This window comes from Mytilus californianus, unplaced genomic scaffold (genome assembly GCF_021869535.1).
Source record: "Mytilus californianus isolate M0D057914Y unplaced genomic scaffold, xbMytCali1.0.p SCAF_3, whole genome shotgun sequence".
In the NCBI taxonomy this organism is placed as follows: Eukaryota; Metazoa; Mollusca; class Bivalvia; order Mytilida; family Mytilidae; genus Mytilus; species Mytilus californianus.
The window spans coordinates 106,271,745-106,297,901 of NW_026262679.1; the positions used below are offsets into that span (position 1 = coordinate 106,271,745).

The window sequence follows — 26,157 nt, forward strand, 5'->3', positions numbered from 1 at the left end:
GTATCCTGCTGCGCTTGGCGAAGCAATTTATTTATTTTTAATAGCACATTATCCTGAACTGAAATAGCTGGCTAGAAATAGAACCAAAATTTTACATTTATTTTACTGAAAGTATCCCCAAACAACCTTATTAAAATGAAATACTGGTGATAAAGTTTTAATTTATACTTATTGTGCTATCATATAAGTAACAGATTCCCAAAGTATTTTACATTATAAAAATTTTTTATGACATTGTATTTAATGTGCACTTGTGATTTTTCAATGGTGCATTATATGTTGTGAGATTATAATTGTACATATATAATAACAGGTGGGTAATTAGTCTGCTCTTTATGTTGTCAGTAAAAATGAAATGAGCAACTTGAGAGGTCACTTTCACATATATCTATTTTTCCATTCCTTTTGATTTATATTGCAAAAAACTTTTAATTTCATGCTGTTCAAGTATCTACCTGTGCTATATTGTGACAAAAATTTTCATGTGAAAATTTCTGTAAAAATTATATAATCTTGTTGAATATGAATGTCATATAATAGATTCATGTATATTTAGAATCATGTATTTTCTTCTGATATGAAGGAAAAATGTTAAAAAGACTACTTATTTTACCAGTCTGTTGAATATAAATATTTTATGGCATTCATTAAGTACATTTATTTTTATATTATTAAGAAATATCAGTAAGTTAATTTATATGCTGTTTAAAAAGTTTTAAGTTTTTTTTTATGCCCCACATACGATAGTAGAGGGGCATTATGTTTTTTCGGTCTGTGCGTCTGTTCATTCGTTCGTTCGTCCATCCGTTCTTTTGTCCATCTGTCCCGCTTCAGGTTAAAGTTTTTGGTCAAGGTAGTTTTTGATGAAGTTGAAGTCCAATCAACTTGAAACTTAGTACACTTGTTACCTTTGATGGATCTTTCTAATTTTAATGCCAAATTAGAGTTTTGACCCCAATTTCACGGTCCACTTAACATAGAAAATTATAGTGCGAGTGGGGCATCCATGTACTATGGACACATTCTTGTTTACATCTTTAGCACTTCATGATAACAATCAAAGTTCTCTTTCCTAAACAGAAATGCAACATTTTTGTCATTTTGGAAACCGTTTTAGGTTCTTTGGATGAAATGAGAATGATTTATCTTAATGGAACAGTTGTAAAGATGACTGTGCATGTGTTTATGGTTTAAACACTTCTGTTGACATGTCATGTTCTGACTGTGCATGGGTTTATGGTTTAAACACTTCTGTTGACATGTCATGTTCATGGCCTGTTACAAAAAGAACTGCTCTGTCAAAATTGTGAGAAATGAAACTTGAAACAAAAATGAGAAAGAGATTAACCTGATTATGCATGAAATATTTGCCGATTTAAACATTAAGGAAATAATAAACAATCCAGTCATGATTTTTTTTCATAGAATTCATCAAGATATGATAAAAGGATCAATTCTTAATGAACAGATTTTTTAATCAAAATCAAAAAAAATATCAACTTTCCCCACTAATTTATTTCCCAAATGACCTGATTATGGCTTTAAAAATTCAGAAAATGGCATTAAAAGAACCATTTTCAATCATCCTGATAAACCAATGTAAAGAGAAACAGAAAGGAACTATAAAATGTAAAGAGAAACAGATAGGAACTATGAAATACAAACAGATCATTTTTTTGAACAGAATGCAAATATTTTATTTAACATAGATTTGTTTAAATTAAAAGGTTGTGTGGATTGCATTCAAGTAAAAATCATTTTACAAGCTTTTGTCATCATATGATGATTTTCTTTTCTTCCAAAAAATGTCAAATGTAATTGTTTTAATTTATTTGTAATCACATTTTTTCCATGTGATGTGATGTCTTGGGTCCAAATAAAATATATATTGATGATATTTATGTATTTGTATGTATATTATTAGGAATTTTTTTTGACAAATCACTTTTAAATATGCTTTCCAATGCTTTATGTCCTGTTATGTATACTGCATTAAACATAGAAAGATTGTGATGTAAAAAATAGTTTTGATCTATGACTCCTTTTTGTTCAAAAATATACATAATGTTTTATAACATAGTTGCTTCACTTATCTTAATTTTTTCCTCCTTTTCAACAAACTGTTTTTCTTCAGGGTTGTACAACTTCATCCTAATGAAATATCATAAGTCCATATTACAAAACAGATAATTTTATATTGACTATTATTTCACAATTTTAACCAACAATTTCAACATATCAAATCAAAACTCATGCAGTAATACCAGTTGAACATAGATTATATTTACACACAAAAAATGCATTTATTATATGTATATTGACTTATGGTGTCCATTTTCAGTCACTTTGTAATTTCTATATTTCATTCTTTTTTTAGAACAAAATGATTAACACCTAATTGTTCTGATTGTTCTTGAAAGAAACAATTTTGATGAACTGAATAGGAACTAAAAATTATGAATAATGCAATGAATACTGGTATTAAACATTTTTATTTGTGTATAAATATTGATAGATGATTTATCACTTAAATAATATTCAAAACATTTCATTGTCTATATCATGTGATATTATAAAACATGAATATGCATGATTTTGTCAACTATTATAATGTGATCACCATGTGACGCTTCCTTATTGTCATGTATCAGAAATAAAGAGATTCCATTTTATTCCTGTTTCTTTATCTATCACGATGGGTGCCACCAGTGGAGCAGTATCTGCTTACCCTTTTAGAGGACCTGAGATTACCCCCGGTTTTTGGTGGGGTTGGTGTTGCTCAGTTTTTAGTTTTCTTTGTTTATGGACTGTTGTTTGTCTTTTTGTTGTTTTTGTTTTTTGCCATGGCATAGTCAGTTTATTTTGACTTATGAGTTTAAATATCCCATTGGTATCTTTCACCTCTCAAATATTCACAAGATTGATTTGGAAGTTTGGGGTTAGCTCCCTTACAGTAACAAGTAGTCAGTTCATTTGTTTCTGATAGGACATAATTTTTTATGTTTATGATTTTTGTCTCGCTTTGACAGAGTCAAAAAGCGAGACATAGGTATGCTGTTTCTGGCGGCGGCGTCAACAATGTATTAGTTTGTGATTAGGTCTAGTTCATTGTGAACCACTAGTGGTAGGTCAATGATATTTGGTATGCAGTTGAATAAGCATTGGCACATCTCATTACCATAGAGATTATTTGGCCCTGCCCCCTCAGTCAAGGTCTATTGACTTTGAAACTTTTCATAGTTTACATGTATTAGTTTGTGATTAGGTCAGTTTATGGGGAACCACTAGTGGTAGGTCAATGATATTTGGTATGCAGTTGAATAAGCATTGGCACATCTCATTACCATAGAGATTATTTGGCCCTGCCCCCTTAGTCATGGTCTATAGACTTTGAAAATTTTGCTAAGTTAACATGTATTAGTTTGTGATAAGGTCAGTTCAAGGGGAACCATAAGTGGTAGGCCAATGTTAATTGGTTTTTAGTTGTATAAGCATTAACACATCTCATTTCCATGGAGAATATTTGGCCCCACCCCTCGGTCATGGTCTATTTACTTTGAAAGTTTTGCTCAGTTTGCATGTATTAGTTTGTGATTAGATCAGTTTAAGATGAACTGCTAATGTTAAGTCAATGATATTTGGTATGCAAATTTATTGGCATTTGCAAGTATCGTTTCCATGGAGATTATATAGCCCCACCCCTGATCATGGTTCATTGACTTTGATGGTATTTGGTATGCAGTTGTAATATCATTGGCACATCTCATTCCATGGTGATTGTTTAGCAATGTACCTTCAGTCATGGTTCATTGACTTTGAATATTTGCATAACTTACATGTTAAAGTATTGTTAATTTAATTTCAACATTTGCATTATCAAAATTACATAAAGGCGAGACATATCTCTGTGATAACAGTTTATTTGTTTATTGTTAGAAATTATTAGCTCACATGGACAGTTTGAGTCATTAACATCACTTTGTGTTATTTATCAATTAGTTTAATGTGCCCCAAATTTTGAAAGAATAATGTTTTAAGATCCTCTATTAAACTACCTCTGGTGTGTGTGAATAGAATGTAAAACGTGTCCTCTAGAAGCAGTTATTGATTCTGATTGGATGATTTTAGACTTGTATGTGAAATCACATTTTCATCTTTTCTCCTTAGAAAAAGTCACGTCTCTATCAAACAAGCCAGATATTGGTATATTGTTGCACATGTAAAAGTATTGGTGTTGCCATCAGCATCCTATATGCAGACTTGTACAAGTTTAAGCCTATATTTGGTATGTTGTTGCCATTTGCAACTGAATATTTATGCCCCGCCGTACTCTTGTCGTTTTACCCTTGTCCGTCCGTACATATGTTCGTCCAAAAGTTGGTTTCTGTTCTCTAACTTTAGTTTGCCTTGACCAAATGTTATGAAACTTATACAAAATACTCATTACCACAAAACACAGATCTAGTTTGAATTTTGGTGGCATCACTTTAATCGTTCTAGAATAATGGCCCTTTACAAATGGAAAAATTGCTGAATGTTTCATTTCTGTTCTCTAACTTTAGTTTGCCTCAACCAAATGTTATGAAACTTATACACAATGCTTATTACCACAAAATACAGATCAAGTTTGAATTTTGGTGGTGTCACTTTAACCGTTGTAGAGTTATGCCCCTTTACAAATGGAAAAATTGCTGAATTTTTTGTTTCTGTTCTCTAACTTAAGTTAGCCTCAACCAAATATTATGAAACTTATACACAATGCTTATTAACAAAAAATACAAATCAAGTTTAAATTGTGGTGGTGTCACTTTTACTGTTCTAGAGATATGCCCCTTTACAAATGGAAAAAATGCTGAATTTTTCGTTTCTGTTCTCTAACTTAAGTTTGCCTCAACCAAATGTATGAAACTTATACATAATACTTATTACTACAAAACTCAGATCAAGTGCAAATTTGGGTAGCATCACTTTTACTGTTCTTCAGTTATGTCCCTTCATAAATTTATATGATATGCAACCGGGGCAACATCTGTGTCTCATGAAGACATTCCCCATTTATATTTATTTTCGAAATATACTGGACTCATCACTCATTTACTGGTTAAATCTTCATGATTATATTGTCATGTTTTTTTGTTGTTTTATAATCAAACTGACACAGTCCATAAAATTGCTATTTGTAGTTATGCCAAGAAGCAAATGAGGAATTTATTCAAAGTTCTGTTGAATAAACATGCCTCACTTATTTTTCCCCATAGTTTATTTGATTTGTCTCCCTTTAAATAACTGGTGTAGAATGAAGTGAGTTTAATATGAACCAAGGAATGAGATTTAACTGCAGACCAATCTGTCTGTACAAAGAAAATTTTAGTGTGTTCTTAGATGATTTTACACTATCAATTTGAGCAACTAAGGCTAACAATGTGGTCTCTTTCGTTATATCAAAATGACAGCAAACTAGGTTTTTCTTACATTTATTAGTGTTATTGTTAGAGAAATTAATACCTTTTACTCCTGAATGTCAAAAGTGTAAATCTTCAAAATCAATCTTGACCTCCATTTTATCTGATATTAAAACTTGAAAAGGATTGTATCAAGTAATCACACGGAATTGACAATGGACTAGGACCATAACTCAAAAGTGGAACTGGTGAAATTGTTAATATCAAACATTTTTTCATCAGTAGCAGTATATTATAATCTGCATTAGTTGAACTAGTTCTCAAGTAATTGCATGAAAACAACATAAAGTGTTATTTCCACATCGACCATGGACCATAACTCCAGAACAGTAAAAGTGAAAATCTTTTGTATCAAACTTGACATCCATTTAATACTACATCAGTAACAACAGACTGTGGATTCATTTTTATTCGTGTGATATCAATTTTTGTGGATTTCGTGGGTAAATGGTAACATAAAATTAAATGTTCAAAGAAGTAAATATTTTCTATAAGCTTGTGTGCAGACTTTGGCAAAACCATAAAATAAAATATCAACAAAAATATATTTTTTCCTCAATCCACAAAAAATAAATGAATCCACTGTATAAAATCTGATAAGCAATTAATAAATAGCTCTTAAGTTATTTCATGGAAAAAAGTGTCATTTTCAAGCAAATCATAAACCATAACTAAAAAAGGGAGGGGCCTGGATGGCTGAATGGTCTAAGTAGTTCAACTCCTGTACCACTAGAGGTTAGGAGTTCAAATCACTCACAAAACAGGTGTGCTGGACTCCAATCTTAATTGACAAGGATTGTTAGTTTTCCTGCCGAAGGTTGTGGTTTTCTACGGCCACACCGTCTTTCTCCACCAATAAAACACTGATCGCCACAAAATTGCCATTAGTGCTTAAAGTGGCATTAAACACAAATCAATCAATCAATAAAAAATGGTAAAATTGATAATCTTCAATAACACCTTAACTCCCATTTGTCATCAGTATCAACATATCAAAATTGAAAGACATTGTAGAACAGTTCTCAGGTTATTGCATGGAAGCAGGTTGAGCAGCCAACCTGTCTGCTATAATATCCCAAAATTAAAACCTCAATTTTTCTGTCCAAAAAGCTGATTAACAAACTATTTTTTCAAAGGTTAGACTTGTACCATCGGCATTTTTTGGAATACTGGTACACTGAAAACAAGGAGATATTGTACAATCTTTTTCTGTATCAAATGCTTGTTGTAGTTAAGGTGTGTTCGTCATGGAAGTAGTTTAAATAATCATTATGTAATTGTCAACAATATGCATGGAATATTTGCCACAAGATGTTAAGCAAACAACAATTGCTCAAACTATAGGTTAAACATGTACTTTGCAAATTTTTAATGGATTAAAAATCGTTGAATATCCAGGGTCGAGTGATCTTTTAAGAAGAGAAGAAAACAAATTTAAATTATTTATTAAACTCTAACATTGTGTCAACACAAAAAGTAATAAATATGGTCACCATAGTAACACAAAAATCTGCTGTATATTTACATCAACAATATCAACATGAAATGGTAAACAACAGATGGATTTATGTCGGAAATGAAATGGATTTTAACAATGTTCTGGATTTATACAAGAAACAATGGGGGAAAATTCCCCTTGGAATATAAATGCATTACAACTGCCATTTTGAAAATACATTTTGGACAAATAAAACTTATTAAGCTTCTTTTATTTGTTTCTCTTTCAATTCATTAACCTTGTCAGAAGTACAACTCTAGAATTCTTAAGAAATACAACAGATTGTAAAAATATAAAACTTTGTATGTAATTATAGACAAAAATAAAACAATCTTTCTTCTCAATTCATATTTTCAAAAAATATACCACATTCAAATAAAAAAAAAATTCTGCCTATAGATATTGTACTTGTCAGCAACTATAGACATTTTATATTTCAAGTTTATTGTTGCTATTTTACATGCGGCAAAGGTGGCATGTACCAAATTTCTTCGTGCATACTATTCAACTAAGATAATTTGCATAAATATTGAAATTCAATGTATAACTTTGGGGTCACAACTATAATTAACACTAATATTCTGTGCAAAAAATAAATTAAAAATAAACCTATCTTATATTCATAATTTATAATTAATAACAATCTCACTTTATCATGCAAGATAAAAGATAATTATATAATCTCTCTATTAAATAATTTAATAAAAAAAAAATCTTTTTCATAAATAAATAAAACTTTCATTGAAAGCACAAACACCATCATCACCTTGCATATTCAAAACATAGGGTGTGTGCAATCTGTAATTGAAAGAATATATTTATTGTAGGCTCTGTAAAAGCTTCTTTCTACGGAGCACTATATATAGCTACCATATAATGGTCCCCTGTTTTGTGTGCTGGTTATCACATTATACCTAAAGTTTTGTCAATGTATTGGTAATAGAGCAGACAACATTAGAAATTCATAACAGAATGAGACCGCTTTTCTTAATGCCCTTTTCAAATGCTCAGCAACTCTCTAAACAAGCCAATGGTGCTCTTGACAAAACTAATTTTAAACATCCATAGCACTTGAAGAGATTTTCAGCTTTTTCACCATGCAGTTTAATATAAGTCAATATTTGGCTGTTTTGACGATTGATTACTGTTAAATAGTGTAAGTAGTTAGCAAAACATACCATTAAAACCCAATAAGTGGACATTGTGTTGTAATGGTAAACTCACTCATGTATAAAATCTCATTATTTTCACCAATTTAAGGAAAATCATGGATCTTTGGATATATGTTGAACTTAATTACATAAAACAACAGATGGAAAAGTCTATAAGTGTACCAACATATTACATGGGATCAAATATATTCCATTTAAATTTTTGATCTTTCTTTCAATTTGGAAAGTTAAGCTTAATGTAAAATGTTTTGTTTGTAATAAGACGATATAAAAGCTAAAGCTTATGTTTTCTGTATACTTATTTTTGTCTACAAGTAAAGCTTTTGAACTTGAACTTGAAAATAAACATCTATAAACAAAGTTAAAATAGTATACACAGAAGGTACTATTACAAAAATATAACAATTTACATTGTCATTATTCAGTGCTTCCTATGTAAGTTGTAGAAGTAACTGTGATAAGTGTACGATTATTTGTAGTTTAAAAAAGAAATCTGAAAGTATTTAAAAAAATTGTAAACTGGACAAGAAATAGTATTACATGTACCTTGACCACAGGCTTTTCGAGCTTAATAATGCATACATAATCAGACAGATTTTAAAACTATTCAAACAAAACAGATTTTAAATTATAAATAAAAAACCACAAAGTGTTCATTTTCAATCTTAAAAAAGGTAAACAAATAACTTTAAGTACTAACAGATTAAACAATAATAAGCTGTTGTACTCTTTAATTAAAACATGATTTGTTCATAGTATTGTCAACACTCAACCTTGACCTTTTAACAGTATTAATCCATTCATAATCTGCTTAATCTCTACAAATTTTCTGTCACTAATCTGATTTTAAAGAGTAATAAAAATATATAGTCATCAAAATAAATGAGATTGAAAAATTAATTGTTTTTTAAAACATTTATTTTCATTTTTGATTCAGAAAAAGGTCAGGTTGACATAATGATGCATTTTGCAAAATTATTATTAGAAAATTAAATGATAGAAGTCATTAGCAGTTTCTCAAAAGTTGGAATGTTAAGTGAATTAACCTTTCACAACAGAAGTAAAAAATTCTTTTTTTCTTCACATTCATAGATCATCCTCAAAATTTATGATGACTTAAAAATCTACTGTTCAACCAAAATTTAAAAGATCCCCAGACTTCAATTTTATCATAACCTTTAGAAAAAACATCGATGATTTTTATGATGTATGTTATTTTAATATCTAATAAAAAATACCCTGAATTGAAACAACTGATGACAAATGTAATATAAGCTATTACAGCATGACTTAGTGATGACCAATTTTCTTGCAAATAGTTATTTTTCATTTAATAATAAAAGTTGTTTCAATTAAAACAGAGGCAATATCTTAAAAACGGGCCCATGACAGTTGTATTATGTCAAATAATGTAAAATATTTTTATCTCCTAACTAATGTGACACTAGCTACCATACATTGGAATATTTAACTATTTACTAACGTCAAATGACAAAAGTATGGAAAAATTTCTGTAACTTAATGATCACAGTGATTGTAAATAATGACCTGTAAATTTAACACATCTAAGGAGGGAGACTTAGGGTATGGGATATTGCCTTTAAAAATCCTTGGAACTCTTTTTACTATCCTTTTGAAATTACATATATTTTCAGCTTCTAAGGTGTAACACCACTAATTCAGGTCCAGGTATAAAGAACATAACAGAAAATAGTAAATATTTTAAACAAAATAGTTCATATGTATAGGTGTCACTTTCAAAATAATATGTAGAATATTTAAGTAATTTCAGTATCAAATGAAAGCTAAAGGACTTGTGATCATTGTTGAATACTTTTCAACTGAAGACTTATTTTATTGTGATCATTGTTGAATACTTTTCAACTGAAGACTTATTTTATTGTTATCACTTATTTAATAATTGCACAAACTTTAAAAAGGAGGGCATATATTGTGCCAGTTTCTCAGATCTGAGTTCTGGGAACCAGTATGCTCTTTTATGGTATTAAAAGCACGTTGATTTTATCATTGCAAAACAAGTTACGGTAGCGATTTGAGCTTATGACAAAATAGCTATGAATGCTTGAAATTGAAGAACATAGAAAGTAATACACCTTATCGCTATTTGTCCCCCTTACTGGGCATCACAAAAGAGGGACGAAAGATACCAGAGGGACAGTCAAACTCATAGATCGAAAAAAAAAAACTGACAACGCCATGGCCAAAAATAAAAAGACAAATAGGCAAATAATAGTACAGAGGTTCCAGTAAAATTTTGATATCACAAATAAAATGTCTGACACAACAAAGGAATAGTGATTGTTGTATGACGTCAATAAGTCTTCTTACAATAAAGTGTCGTAAATTCTCAGGTCAAGTGTCGCAAATTCCCATATAGCCATAAGGTTTATGGGCCAAGAATTAGTGGTGTGCCTCCTCTAAATGACAGATTTTTAAAATCTGTTTCAAAGAAAACCATAAAAAGCACCTATGAAATAGCTTATTGCAAACGCATTACCGGTTAATGGCTTATCTCCCTTCACCCAGGTATACTCCCTTAGTCAACCGTATGAGACCCTTATGGGTAGTGAAGGTCAAATAACACATCCATAGTAGTAATATACTCAATCAACTATTGGTGACCTGAATATTTTATGTGTTTATACTGGAACCTGGCCTATAACATTGTATTGATATAATGATTTGAATATAAGTAAATTTCTACAATACAGTACTTTGACATCATCATCTATTTAACTTTTTTGTTGCCTGAAGTTCTTAATACAGTAATTACATTCATCCTGATAAAGTTTCTTTGTTATAGTAACCTCCCTTGATCTTGCCGTAAATTATGACAAATAATTTTCATAAGTTTGATATTCATTATGCAGCTTCGAAAACACTTAACTGATTACAACCTCTTCAATAAAACCTTTATTTCTCCTTCTAAAGGATAACTATACATATAACAAGGATAGGCTGAATTTCACATAATCATTATAGTGTAATCTTAACCTTCATTTGTTTGACAAATAACCATTCATTTCTACAGAAATTATCATGTAGCTATAATATAATCACTCAAATTATATATTGTGACTCATAATGAATACAAAATACAAAATCTTCTGAAGAAAACACTAATTACTATGTAATTATTGGTCATTTTAACCTCTCAAGTGATTATGTATGTACAGGTGTGAATGAGTTTGCAATTACAACCCATAAGGTTTGTTTATTTTTTAATGAACAAGCTGACTAAGAATTCAAAGACACTGAATGAGATCTATTGTTTCTTACACAAGAAGAAGATTTGAATTTAAATGAACAGTACATTTTTGAAATTAATACCAATATCAATAACATTTCCAGTACATTGTATTATCTAACATCTTAAATTAATAAAAAGAAATACTGAAAGTTTTAAAACATTATTTAAAGCTAAACAATATTAGGCTTAATCACAGCAGAATATCAACAAAAACAACCAAATAAAAATCATTCATAAATTTTCTTAGTGATTTTCAATTTGTTCTAAATCAAGGTCTTCCTGAAGCTTGAAAATTTCTTCATCTTCATCATCTTCACCAACCAGTTTCACTGGACCTTTGACAACAGAATCATAATAATTTTCACAGTCAATAAACTCTGTACTATCACTGCGACAATGTTCCATCTCTGTTATGGGACTTGTTCGTGATTCCATAGCAGCTTTCAACGGAAAATCATTGTCTAATGGGGAACTAGCAATTGGCATTAAACTCATCACAGACTCTAATTCTTCATGAAATCTTGATTTCTGAAATATATGTTCAAAATTTCATTAAAAACTGCACAGAATTCATGTCACTGAAAAATAAAGAGCTGCGGCATGAGCACATGATATGCCCGTAAATGAATAAAGCCCCATAACTCGGAAACATAAAATCTAAAATTTATAAAAATCGAAAGGGAGCTCACGTCAATAGATATAAAAAATTCACCAAAGTTTCATGCAAATTGGTTTAATTTTTTTTTTTAATTATATGTAAGACATGTTGACGACAGACAGACGGACACAGACAGACAACGGTATACCGGTACCATAATATGTCCCGTAAATGTGCGTATAATAAAAATCAATTTCAGTTTTCTTGTTCCATACAAGTACACTGCTATCGATGAATATCTTAGTTTCTAAAAACATCCTTTTTTTTCAACAATGAAATCTACAATTGTTATACTGCAAAGTACAATGAATCAATATTATATTGTGATATTATAAAATGACACTCTAGGGAAAAATTAGCATTTCCATCTACAAGTGTATATGCAGATTATGATAGATAGATTTTACATCTACCTATTAAAGCTAATTACTGCTACACAGATACACAGAATTAACAGTGAGTTTGTCCTACAATATTAAAAAATTCTAGATTTTTTTGCCAATTTGTCTGTAATTTGTTACTGTACATCAATATTTCTCAATTTACAGATGTACTGTTATCAACATTAAGCAAAACATTTTGCTCACAACTGTGGGTCACATTGAACTAAAAGTGAGATGTCAGCTTTTGCTCAATGTTGAAGACTTCACCTTTACTTTAGAACAACATTAAAAGGGCTGTTCCTTTACTTTGTTTTTTCTCAAGTGTGTGATGAAATAAGACAACAACCAAACAGCACATGCCTAACACGGACATCTTGTTTAAAACCATACAATCTCTATAATAAGTCATCACTCTGACACGTGAAGAAAAAAGTTCAAATTTTATGACAATTGATTTTATAATCAATAATAAAATTCCAAAATAAACAATAACAGATTATGACAACAAGCACACAACATGGGGAAAGTATTTATATTCACAGAAGTAATTTTAGTTTTTAGTATGTAAGCTTAGACTGATCTATTTATATTTGAACTAATAGTTGATTAAGCTGTGTCGAGAACATAATTCGTAATTTACTGATAGTTGTATAATGACATTTTTTTCTATACAGCTGTCATGTTATAAATTTACAGTTAAGACTACAAAAACTGTTAAGTCATCATCAAAATTATTTTCTGTACCAGTACATTTAATCTATGAAACCTTTAAATACTTAATTTATGCAAAGATTTCAAAAGATAAAAAAAAATCTAAAATATACTAATTTCCATAATAACATCACAAAAACGTCTTCTATAAGTGGAAATAACCAAAGTGTAGGTGTGTTTGTTTAAGTTTTTATATGGTATCAGAGTTTGTATAATTACAAGTTCGTGTTGACATTCAACTCCAAAATTTGTAATTGAATAAATGAATCCTTGAAATAACACTGGAACCAAATTAACTAAATCACTATAAGTGCTCTTGGTATGCCTTAAGATTTAAGCATGATAGTAGCTTATAGTGTTATGTTTACAACTTTTAAATATTTCCCAAAGATCAATTAAGTAGACAGTTACAATAACTGACAGCTTTCTTTTATTTCACACTGATCAGCAGTAATTTAATCTAAAATACCAAATTCAATTAATGAGGAAAAGGAGATATCAAATAGCCTTTGCTGAACAATTTTCAATAGCAATATGAATTGTTTTTTTTAATGAATTTCTACTTCAATCTTTCTTAATGAATCAGTTATAAAATTGCTGACAATCAAACATATAGTACACATGGCAGATTCTTGAAGAAGTCAATATGCACCTACATACACTAAAGTAGAAATATCGACTGAGTCCACAGGCTAAGGACTATATGTTTCATATCCATCTCACTAAAACAGACTGTTATAAAATACAAACCTCCTTGCCCAAGGTAGATACTGGTGTTGATTTTGGAAACTTCTCATATGCTGTCTGAAAAACCGATATAATATTTTCAGAGATTTCATAGTTTTTTTTGTAACAACAATCAAAAAATTTATTTATATCAACCCATTTTTGGGGGTTGTAATCGATTCAAAATAATTTTGAATCTCAACAAAGGGATATTCACAGATTAGTGTAATATTATATTTTCTGCATTAATATCAACCTGTTTTCAGCTAGACAGGTGTGTTAAATATTTGTTTATACTTCTTCTTTTCAAATATGAGCTAACAAAGAAATAATACACTGCTCACTTAATTTTAAAAATGTAATAAGGAACAATATATTAAGACCTGAATAATATGAAACTTGAATTAATGGTATTTTTTTTTATTGAGGTATACAATAATAAAACCCCTTGACTATAACCTAATCTTAAATATTTAGCACAGAACAATCTTAACAGTCAAGCACTTGTAAAAGTAGTTAAATAACCACATCACTTATTTATAAGGCAGACCGATTAAAAGTATATCTTGACATATAAAGTTAACCTTCTGGACTCTTATTGTCAATATAATGTGTACAAACTAAGCCCTTTTAAGTTTAAATGGTGCCTTAAAATGATAAGATAATATTTATTCTTCAAATAAAATGACCAATGTTCATATGTTAAATACACCATTAAAAGTGGATAAACATGTCAAAGCGTTTTACTTGACCAGATTTATCATCATACCAAACATTGTGATATACTTGTTAATATTGGCTCTATCTTATCCACATTAACATGAGCTTCAGACATTTACGATTACAAAATGTATAAGCAAAGTCAGTCTGTCCTTGAATGGAAGTCTAGCTTACTTACTTACTCAGTCCTTACTATGCCTGATGGCACACAAGGCAAGGCCAAGTTTCAAGCTAGAAGTCTAGCTAAGTTAAGAGTATCGGCAGATCTAGAAAAAGGTGGTGTAAGACCTCCCTTGCTCTTTCTCTCACTTATTTTCAAATTTCTTTATAAATCAAAGATTATTTGGGATACTTTAAGAGTTTTAAACAAGAGCCTATAGTCCAGAGGTTGTGGACGCTTGATGTCTACCATAATTAGTTTTCATTCATTGTTTCAATATAAATCAGGATTTTCATATTTTGTTCTCTCTAGGCTTTTCATAGCTTATTATACAGTTAGGTTTTGCTCATTGATAAAGGCTACCACACTGCCCTAGAACCAACCAAATATTGTTAAACAATATTATAATTATTCTATAAACCTAGCTGCCACCTATCCAAATCCACATTCTATCATAATTTTATCTGGGCTGTTATGTAAGACGTATAAATTGTTAAAGGATTGACAACATGAATGCCAAAGGTTTCACTCTGAACTCAACATAACAGAGTCAAGTCTGAATTTTCAAATTCTGGTTGTATACTAATAAAGATTTGATTTTTTGATTTTTTGATTTTTGTGTTTTTAACGCCACTTTTAAGCATCGCTTTTGGGCTATTTCGTGGCGGCCAGTTTTTATTGGTGGAGGAAGCCGGAGTACCCAGAGAAAACCACCGACCTTCGATAGGAAAACTGACAATCCTAGTCAATTAAGATTGGAGTTGAGTGCACCCACACGAGCGGGGTTCGAACTCACAACCTCAGTGTTGACTGGCTAGTGATTACAGTAGTAACTACTTAGACCACTCGGCCACCGAGGCCCCTACTAATAAAGAAATATGACCCATTTCTGCAAGCAAAATCTCCTGAGCAGACTAAAGAGACACTATGAGTATTATTAATGGTATTTTTGTATAAAATACCTTCTGTACTTTAATCACATAACTATAACCTTGGACAAATTTGTCAACAATTTTGGCAAAAATTTCAACCATATTTCTGCACTAATAACAATGGTGATTTATTTGAAGTCTTAGATGTGCTCACAAGTTTCCTTTCAAATAACAAGATCTTCAGGTATTTTAAATTTGCATCTTTTTTTTACATTATTATATGGACATTTAGCTACAAAATTTGGCTGAAAGTCAAACAATTTTAAACATAAGATCTTGTATTAGATTTTAAATATTACCAGTAAGCTATTTGTTGGAAGCATGCAATAATTATATGTTACCTATTAGCATGCTGTTATTGCATGTTGACATTTTAACCAGTGACTAAAAAACCAATGAAAAGAATAGTAAAAATCCCCCAGATAGTACAAAACTCGTAAAAAGTAAATGATCCTTTTCAACTTTAAGAACAAAACATTATTAATTATTTACAAAAACATATTGGGTGTCACCTATGTTTTAAAGATCTTTTAAACAGATATAAAGACGATAATACGTAAAAACGTTCTTGGACAATTTTTTGTGAGATCAAATTATATATTTTTCTCAATGTAAAGGTTTATATACACAAATGTGAAATCAAGCAGAAAACAATCAATTTAGATATTCAATACTAGTGCTTTATATTTACAAAAGACACAGTCTTATAGCGAAAATCATCAATATTCTTTCAAGTAATACAAATAAAAGCCAAGTCAAAGGTTCGACAAAAAACATTATATATTTATATCATGTGATTTCAAGTTTGAAAATAGGACAAAGTTTATTGATCAGAAGCTATTTATGGGTTCTCTGTTTTTCAATGTATTACAAGTCAATTAACAATAAATTTAAATGTTTTGAATAGAAAATATTTATTGAACTATAAATTTTTTTTTATTCTGTTAAAATAGCTTTATTCAAGATGAAATTATAATCAACTTTATGGTGACTTATCATTATCATGTAATGAATTCAATTACCTGTTTTAAAACAGTTCACCGATATTTTAATTGTTAATTTGATTTGTAATGATAAAAAGATCCCTTTGTTTTTTATTATATTTTGAACAAGGAAATATTCCTGATTGTCAACTGCACAATAAGCTTTATACATGAATGTAATTTATGCTTTAGAATGCATTAGCTTTGTTTTAATCCATACCTTATATAATGCACACCTTTTTTAACTTTATTTTATCATTTAGATCTTGCATTGTTTGTGCATTTTTTTTTTCAACAATGAATCAACAAAATAATTTATCATTGCAAAATCTCTTTTGACATTTCAATTCCTAGCGCTTATCCTTTTCCAAAAATCTTGTAAAAATTTGATATTATGAATTTGTTTCAAAATAAATAAATATGTATATAGGAAAGTGTGTGGTTAAAATATTTTAATTTAAAACAATTCTAGAATCAATATGCAGCACAAACAACTACAACTTTCATTGTTATTATATATATTACCAACAGAATAGTTTTGCCACATCAAAATTTTGCAAATTGCCAAATTATGACACATTAGACATTGGCTGCTTACTTTGTTATGTGTAAGAATTCATCAATTATAAAAGACTCAAAACTTAACTTTAATCAAAAAGTGTGAAAATGGATCAAATTAATAAAGTCTTTGTTTGGTAAAGTGTGAAAATCTCTCCCACATAATATCTATATTATGACTCAATCTTGTGAACCGACAGAATAGAGTTATTTCACAAAGGTCAAAATAGAGGTCTTTACAAAGAGGTCTTTACAAAGAATGCTACACATCTAAAAGGTGAAAAGTTTAATAATATAATTCACCCTGGGACTAGAAAGAATAATACTCAATTATATCAGGTTAACATCAATGAGACAGCAAACTAACTACACTCAACAAAAAGGGACATCTATTGACTATAAACCTGTTTACTGTCAAAGACTAGAAGTCTTTTTTTAATGTGTTGCATTGCTGTCTCCTCATCTCCTTTTAATCAAATTTGGGAGTCACTTAAATTTGTGTGTGATGCTGCAGTCTCTATTTCGTCTGTGGCAAAGCTCAAAGATATATATCTTGTTTCTTGATCCATTGAAGTTACAATTATTTAAAGGACAGGTAAATTATATAAAGGGCAGGTAAATTATCTTAAGAGCAGGTAAATTATCTGAATGGCAGGTAAATCATTTAAAAGGCTGGTTTAAAGAGTGAGTAAATTTTATTCAGAGCATGGTACTAACAAGTAAGTTGACACTTCCGCTAAAAATACCAAGATCAGATGTCTGTTTCTATAAAACATTTAACATGTCCAAAGGGCAACTTTTCAAACCATACACTACTTTAAAACGAGCATGTCCCAAGTTAGTGGGAGTGTTTAGCGCCAACAAACTAGTTGAACCCTGCCACAATGTGACATTCTGCATGTGCCTGTCCCAAGTCAGGAGTCTGTAATTCAGTGTTTGTCGTTTGTTGCTGTGTAACATATTTGTTTTTGGTTCATTACTTTGTACATAAATTAGGCCGTTAGTTTTCTAGTTTGAATTGTTTTACATTTGTCATTTCGGGGCCTTTTAGAGCTGACTATGCGAATGGCCTTTGCTCATTGTTGAAAGCCGTACAGTGACCTATAGTTGTTAATTTCTGTATCATTTGGTCTCTTGTGGAGAGTTGCCTCATTGGCAATCATACCACATCTTCTTAATTTTATATTAGACTAGGGGCTACAATAATGCTAGACTGTAAAACATGAATTTTCTGTCCCAGATATAACAAACGATAACGATTTGTAAAATTTTGTGGTAAAGCCAAGTACAACTCTTGAAACCTGAACATTACCAATTACACAAGTACGTCTTTAAATAGTAAATTTTCTTTGAATAAATCCCTTTCAAAAAATCTGTTTTTTTTGTCAATCTCCCTTACCTGTACTATCTTAAAAGATCAAGTAAACCAAGATTATGTTTGCAATATACAAAGGCTTAACAAAAATCTGGCTGTTAGTTAATTTATCTATAAAAGGTTCCTGAACTTTCAATTCAGCAAATAAATATTGAACAAAACAACAAACTGTAAAAATCAGTTTGAGCTTAAACTGATTTGAAAAATGACACTGTCATACATGGAGGAAAAATACATCTATAACCTATGAATTATGTATGAAGTCATGTTAAAACATAGCAATTCTTGAGAATCTTACTCCTATTTAAATGATTAATGACTTTAACCCCCAAAATGTTTTGGGACTATTTTTAACAAATTACTGACAAGTGCAGCATTGACAGTACATGTAGGACATTATTTAATTGCAGTATTTCAACAGAATTATCTAACATTTATAAATATTAAATTTATAAACTATAAAGCAATAACTAATTGAAAGAACATATTCAACTTAGATAGATATTTGGTGTATTGATGGTTTTCTGTCTCATTGACAATTACCCAATATAGATATTCAATACTTAAGATAGACTAAAAAATAAGTAAATCTACACAATTACCTCAGTCATTTTGTGAAAGTTTAATTTTGGTCGATGTTCATAATCTCTGCGACGTTTAATACCACATTTTCTGTCATAGAGAACTGAAGGTTGTGATCGACACCGAGGTATTTTATTACGATGATGGTGATTGTAATGATGATGTGCTAACTGTACAGATGAAGTTGATCCTGAGGCGTTACTACACGAAATCTCATCCTCAAAAGAAAGACTACGGTTTTTAAAAGCATTGAATTTGTTAAAAGTTGTTTGTTCAAGCCATGATGCACCAATGGGACTATACATGTTGTCATAACAACCGGGATATGTAGATGCTGAAAGCGGACGAGGTACGGGAGATTCCGGTGGTGTAAAAATATCACAGTTTAAATGATCACTAAATGCTGGACTAAAATGATGTTCCTTATCAATTACAGGAATAGGCTTCCAAACTAACGTTTCTTTTGGCTGCCATTTTGATGTCACATCAGTACAATGTCTTTTGGTGGGTGGGTCTACGGAATTCCCGTTATCACAGGCTGTTGAGATCTGAGACAATTTATCCTCACAAATATCCTGACTTGTTTGTTTACGTGGAGACAGTTTACTCCTCTGTAAATCTTGGCTTGATCTTCTAGTCTCTTTTCTTGATAAAATGTCATCGTGATATGAACGACGGCCATCTGTCCTATGATGACTCTCATCAGATTTTTTACGAATGGAATGAGGTTCTGTTTTTGTAAGACCAGAAATTCTGTCACCAGAATTTAATTTAACTGTCCACACTTTTTTCCCTGTAAAATGAAATTTATCATTTAAACATAAATGGATTAAAATTCATTTTTAAGTGTAATTTTGGTTTTTTCAAAAAGGAAAAGGCTTTAAATAGTCAAAATACAAGGATTTGACTGATTTGCATCTTATTTGCTCATAATAACATTTTTTTACAAAAAAAATCAACATTTAAAACTCTCATCTTTATAATGCCCACATCAGGTCCATTAAAAAAAGTTCAATGTCAGCGAAAAGGTTTTATGGTACTTTACATTCAATAGATATGATTTTAACAGAACACATTAATCAAGGTTACTTTCATTTGAAAAAATAATAGATTTCAGGTTTAATTTGTAATGTTATGTGTGAACATGAAATTAACAGGAAATTGTCTTTATTGTCAATATCAATTAATTCAAATACAATATAGGTCAAGCCTATTTAGAAACATTCAAATAGGATTAATACAGAATTCTAGGATTGTAATAGCTAAACTAGTTTCCAGATGACTAGCTGGAAGAAAAATTGATATTCAAAGCCAGCACTTAATAAAAAAAAAAATTAAAGGATTTATTTTCATTGCTATAAAGGTGTTGGTTTTCACTCATTGATAAATACCAACCTTCAGGATGAAGAACAACAATAAAAGTATTTGTTTTTTTTCTTCAAAAAATCATTTTAATTGACTTTATATTAGTTCTTTTAAAATCTTTCATTTAGCTCGACATGTACACAATTATAAAAAAGCACTATCTACAAATTTTAATTTGATGGAATGCTTTTAAATTCATTAAATTACAGAGAAAACTTAGATAACCCCCAAAAAATAAATCTGGTAAACTTATATCTTAAAGTCTTTTGGTCTTATATAATAGATAAAAATGCATTTTGTTAACTGGAACTGACTAAATACCTATTTAATTTTTTATCTCTATGCATTCAAATTAAAATTTTATCGCTGTGCAATGACAAATGACTAAACACAAATTTGAAATAGACGTAAATGAATTGACAACTTCAGTGTGATCAAAAGGGGATATTAATTCTATTTTATATTCAACTTCTAATAATACCCCTTCAAGGCATTACTATAGAAGATCAAATTTGTTGTTACGTCAATTTTCGCTCTGATGAACTAGATAAAGAAACATAAAAGGTCTCATTGGCGATAAATCCCTGCAAGGAATAATTTGATAATATATATATTTTTAAATGAGCGACCTTACCTAGGCTTTTTATGATTTGGGGAGGACACTTTTTTGAATAGTGATTATAACAAGAATGACAGAACTTTTTAGAGTTTAACAGAGATAGGTGCATTAAGCTTTATAAAATAATTCAAAATAAGTACTTAATTTCTTGCCCACAATAAAAATCGTGGCAAGCAAATAAACATGGTTTTATATTCTGAATGAAATTCAATGTCTTTTAAATGGAAGTCTGACATCAAATGTTAAAAGGATTATTCAGTCTTGCTGACCCTTTTCAGAAAAATAATTATGCAAAATATAAATCCTGAGGAGAATTAAGTAGAGTGAAATATTCCCAATCTAACCGTGTAAATATAGATATGTGTCTATTGAATTTCATATCAAGATGATAAATACCTTCCAAAAATAATCATTCAATATCCTGACCCACAAATATGAATATTATCATTAAAAATGTATTCAAATGAGTATTACTTCTTTTCTAATAATATTACATGAAAGCGACAGTCAAAATGTGTTTTGAATTACCCCAAATCACCTAATTCTCATAAAAATCAATAAAAATCTTGGTCCATAACTAAAGTAGAGGGTCCTATTAAATACTAAACAATCTTTCACACTCTCCTTTGCCAATGTTTCTTGTAAAATAGCCAGATATGATATTTTTTGGTATGCTACTGCCATGATTTCTGAATACTTGTCCACAGCCAGTTTAATATAGTGCTCAACAGAAAAGATTATTGTGTTGGCCCAAAGGAAATATTTACAAACTGAGGTTTTCCATAAATAGATAATGGCATTACTTTACCTGAGCCTTTAATGGCTGCCTCAGCATTCTTGGACAATTTAAACCCTTCTCCTGGCTGTATCTACAATTACAAAACACTTATGTTAAGTCTTTACTACAACTTTACAATGTAAATGTCCAGTCATAGCTTCATTATGAAATTGGTATCCACCTTTAACAAACAACTAAAATCTCTTACTTAAGTTCTTTGGTAATAATATGGCTAAGTTATATGAAACAACATAAATTTTAGTACATGTTTTTAATAACCAATGCCCAAAGGTAAATGCAATTATGATTTTAAAAGCGTCTTATTGAAAAGGACAAAATATATTTACTTATAACAAAAGCAACAGGATGACCGTTAAATCTTCATAAAATATTAAAAAGCTAGAATAAATGTTTCTTTTCATACTAAACTAATTCAAACATCACACAGGAAAAATTAATTTTATAACAATAAGTACAAAAGTAGATCACTGTGACCTTCTTTTCTTTTATGATGACAAACAAATAATAACAGGGCAATTAAGTTAAAATTACTCTGATAAAAGTTGTTGACATTGTGAGAATCACTGTAGAAGTTATCTTTGAACACTCCATAAATACTTGTCTAGCTCATAAAATACTTGAGAATTTGTCCTATCATACCTAAATTTTATAATATAAAAAAATAACTGATATATTTTGCAGTGTGATAAATGGTTAGCATAGTTCAACAGTATTTGGAATTTACATTTTGCCAAGTCATTTGGTTGTCCTAGTCTGTCCTTTACCCAACCCCACCCTCTAGCCCTTGTCTTTCAACCCTCAAGATCCTTATTATTTCAGTGTATTTGTTTTTCACGTCCTCATGATATACAATAACTGACCAACATGACATATATTTTTATGGGGATTTTTATCTGATAGCTGACCGATATCTGACCGATATCTGTTAGACAGTTATGAATACATCTTATGTATGATAGGGATCTCATTTGATGACTGCAAATATTTTCAGCCACATAAAATAACCTATAAGTAATCTTATTTGACTTTATATATAGATACAGACACACATTATATATACATAGAACTTGCCTGTTTTTGTAAACTTTTAAATAAAACTAAATGTTAACAGACCAACCAAAATTTTCAACTTTTTGCTCAAAGGGAGAAAAAGATTAAAAAAAGGGGCCACAGAAAAGTCACTTTTAATTTTTACGTTGTTGTTTTTCATGAAGTATATTGTTTTGTCTTCCAGCTGAAAGAATCTACAACTCTTAAAAAAAAAAGTGAAAATAGTGAAGCAATAAAAATTGCTAAAGTTTGCCAAGAATAGATTTTAAAAATTCTCAGGCACATAAAAAACTGAATAAAATCTCTTCAGAAACATCAATTAATGACATCATCTGAGGATTAATTTAGTGATCCAAATATGGCCTTGGTTTAATTTCCTCTGGTAATCATAACATACCCTTTCTCCAGTTGATATATTATTTACTTGTTCAGTTATAATTGTAAATGAAATATTTGCCACTGGATGTTAACCAACTAAGCTTCATACTTCCTTCACATCATATGCATTAAATTCCTTCATCAGCAAGTACATACCTTTGAAGCTAGTACAAGCGGTAGTAAGCAAAGTATTTTGACATATATTTCAAAACTTCCTCATACACTTGATATTGAATGAACAACATTATGTAATATTAACTAATACATGTATAAAATTATAAAAAAACAACATTCTATTCATTTTTAAATACATATTAGTAACTTATAAGTGACTTACAAATGTAATCGGAGATTTCCCCTTAGTTTTGGCACATTCTTCAAGTTTCTGGTCCTTAAGCTTATCAGCCAGTATATCCACTGCAATCATCTTGTAATCCACAATGGATTCAATTCCACATAACAATATTTTCCATGGTGAATCACGCCATCCACACAATTCACATTATAAAGTCCTTATCAACATTTTTAATTCATTAAACCTACAAAAAGTTTAATATTTTTAATTCAATGTTCTGTGATTTAGTTTGCTTAATTCAAAAAAAAAAGTATTGAGATGTTTTCCATTCAATTTTCAGCTTTCAATTCAACAAAAAGTACAAATGGCATAGAAATAAACATCTAATACACAATCAACAGAACTCAAATCCAATGAACTTTAGTCCAAGCGTTTAGAAAAAATATAATTGTAACACAAGACCTTTTGACGACAAATATTAATACATCTATGACACCAAAATAAATAAGTTCTTTCAGATTACCAACTCACTGTGAACTACTTGTAATACAGATCCACTCATGCAGATAATCTTATAAACGCCAAATATAACGGGAGTATTTTACCCTGCCAATAGGTACTATCAGTCAAATATGTAAATATGATATTGTACTTGAAATAAATGAAGAGTGCAATCAAAAGCAAATACACAGGTGTGTACAAAGCTTAACTACTCACCCTATAATAAACAAATATTTACACCTTTTACAATTCTATTCCGGTTTATTTAGCAGCTGATAGAAAACGTTTTCTTCAAATCAATAGCTCTCATTACTATCAGTTTGTCACTGTTTAAATTGTTTCAAAGGTACATTTTCATGGAAATTGAGAAAAAGTGTTACTTTGACTAGCAAATCATAAATTTTCTTGTAATAAATATTTTGTTCCTATTTCCTAATAAAGTACTCAAACACACCTACATATATTGGAGTAGAAATTTGGATCAAAAATTGAATCCTTTATATGTCACTTTTGCCAGCTATCTCTTACTAGACTACCATTTACTGACTCAGAAGAAAGGAAAGTGTTACTTACACACACACAAAAATGTTAACTAATGAGAAATTAAGGCCTACCTATATTGTCAACATTAATCTCAAAAATAAATCTTAGTTTTGAATTATTTTAAACTGGAGCAGAATTTAATTAGTTGTATATTTGCTGTGTTATTAAATGACATCTAAATTGTGTGGTTTTCTTTCCCATTAATGAATCATAATATGTATCCTATTTTATCCGTTTACAAATCGTACATACAATGTATAGTGCAATATATTTTGGCATTGCATTTTACCTATTATTGTTAAGTGGTTAACAGCTAAGAATACCACCATTAATCAAATAAAAATATATTGCTGGAGCAGAATATTAAGGGAATGTGTTTTCTTTCAAATAAACATAAATGTAACTTTAATGTTACAGCAATTTCTCCATACATGGACATGCAATCAGCTGCATTGCAATAGTGATTCAAACTTCGAATTCTGATATAAGTAATGAAGAAAAATAAACTAACCCATGATAGATATATTTCATGTCCTATAATTTTTATCATCCATTAGAACAAATTTGAATTCAGTTAGAAATTAAGTGAAAGATGTAATTGGGTCAGTAGTAATAAGTTTCTTAGGTGCAACTCATCTACGCTTATCCTTGGCATGATTATGTAAAATATCTTATTAAAACAAGGTATGTAAATTTAGAACATAGATTTAGATGACTGTAAAAGAGTACACAGAAGTCATTGCTAAAAAGAATCTCAATCTTGTTGTAAGCTCTAAGACCCTTCAGTGAATGTTGAGATAAAGAACAGCAATAAAAGTGTGTTCTTATTGGTAATCTCCTAAGTTTATTCAGGGAATTTCCCCGATCTATCCTTTCTTTTCCAGTTGACATTGAGTTTATACATGTATGAAATGTACAAATATTCGATATTATAAACGACAGTGAACTAACGCCTGGTAAATCTCAAATAGATATAGAATTCATCTAAATGACTTTTAAAACCTTTTCCTAATTTCGGTATATATTTCAACACTTTATTAAAATTATATCAAAAGTTTTATGTTACAAACTGAAGGTGTGTAATATATATACTCTGTAATAGGCAAAATAATATATTTTCAAGTACTGTGTTTTTTAAATTTACACTGTTGGCATATTGATTCTATGAAATTCTGTCAATATTCCAATACGAGCTCATTCATCAGCAATAATCTAAATTAAAATGTAATATATTTCTCCTACAGTTACAGCTTTTTTACCTGTTCTATAATCTATTGATAGATTTTTTTATAGCCTAATTGGATTTTTGGGTCCATTACATACTTGGCAATGTGACAATTCGGCTTGTAGGTATTAATCCATTGTAATTTCATTACGGCAATTGATTTAATTACACGTTTGATTGCCTGTCTTGTA

The 26,157-nt window shown here is 29.9% G+C and overlaps 1 protein-coding gene across 4 annotated transcripts in view; it reads right to left on the reverse strand.

Moving 5' to 3' along the window:
- Positions 1 to 6,891: 6,891 nt before the first annotated feature.
- Positions 6,892 to 26,157, reverse strand: part of LOC127735685 (protein FAM53A-like) — a 40,860-nt gene continuing 21,594 nt past the window's right edge. For 3 of the 4 annotated variants that reach the window (XM_052245945.1, XM_052245948.1, XM_052245947.1), the window contains 5 exons: positions 23,740 to 23,941; positions 21,984 to 22,044; positions 19,212 to 19,984; positions 13,906 to 13,959; positions 6,892 to 11,931 (listed from right to left, as the gene is read on the reverse strand). In XM_052245945.1, the coding sequence (XP_052101905.1) occupies positions 11,647 to 11,931; positions 13,906 to 13,959; positions 19,212 to 19,984; positions 21,984 to 22,044; positions 23,740 to 23,829 (1,263 nt within the window). In that variant the 5' untranslated portion in view covers positions 23,830 to 23,941 and the 3' untranslated portion in view covers positions 6,892 to 11,646. Of the gene's footprint in view, positions 11,932 to 13,905; positions 13,960 to 19,211; positions 19,985 to 21,983; positions 22,045 to 23,739; positions 23,942 to 24,228; positions 24,328 to 26,157 lie in introns of those variants that run through there. The other variant, XM_052245949.1, reaches the window with a different exon arrangement.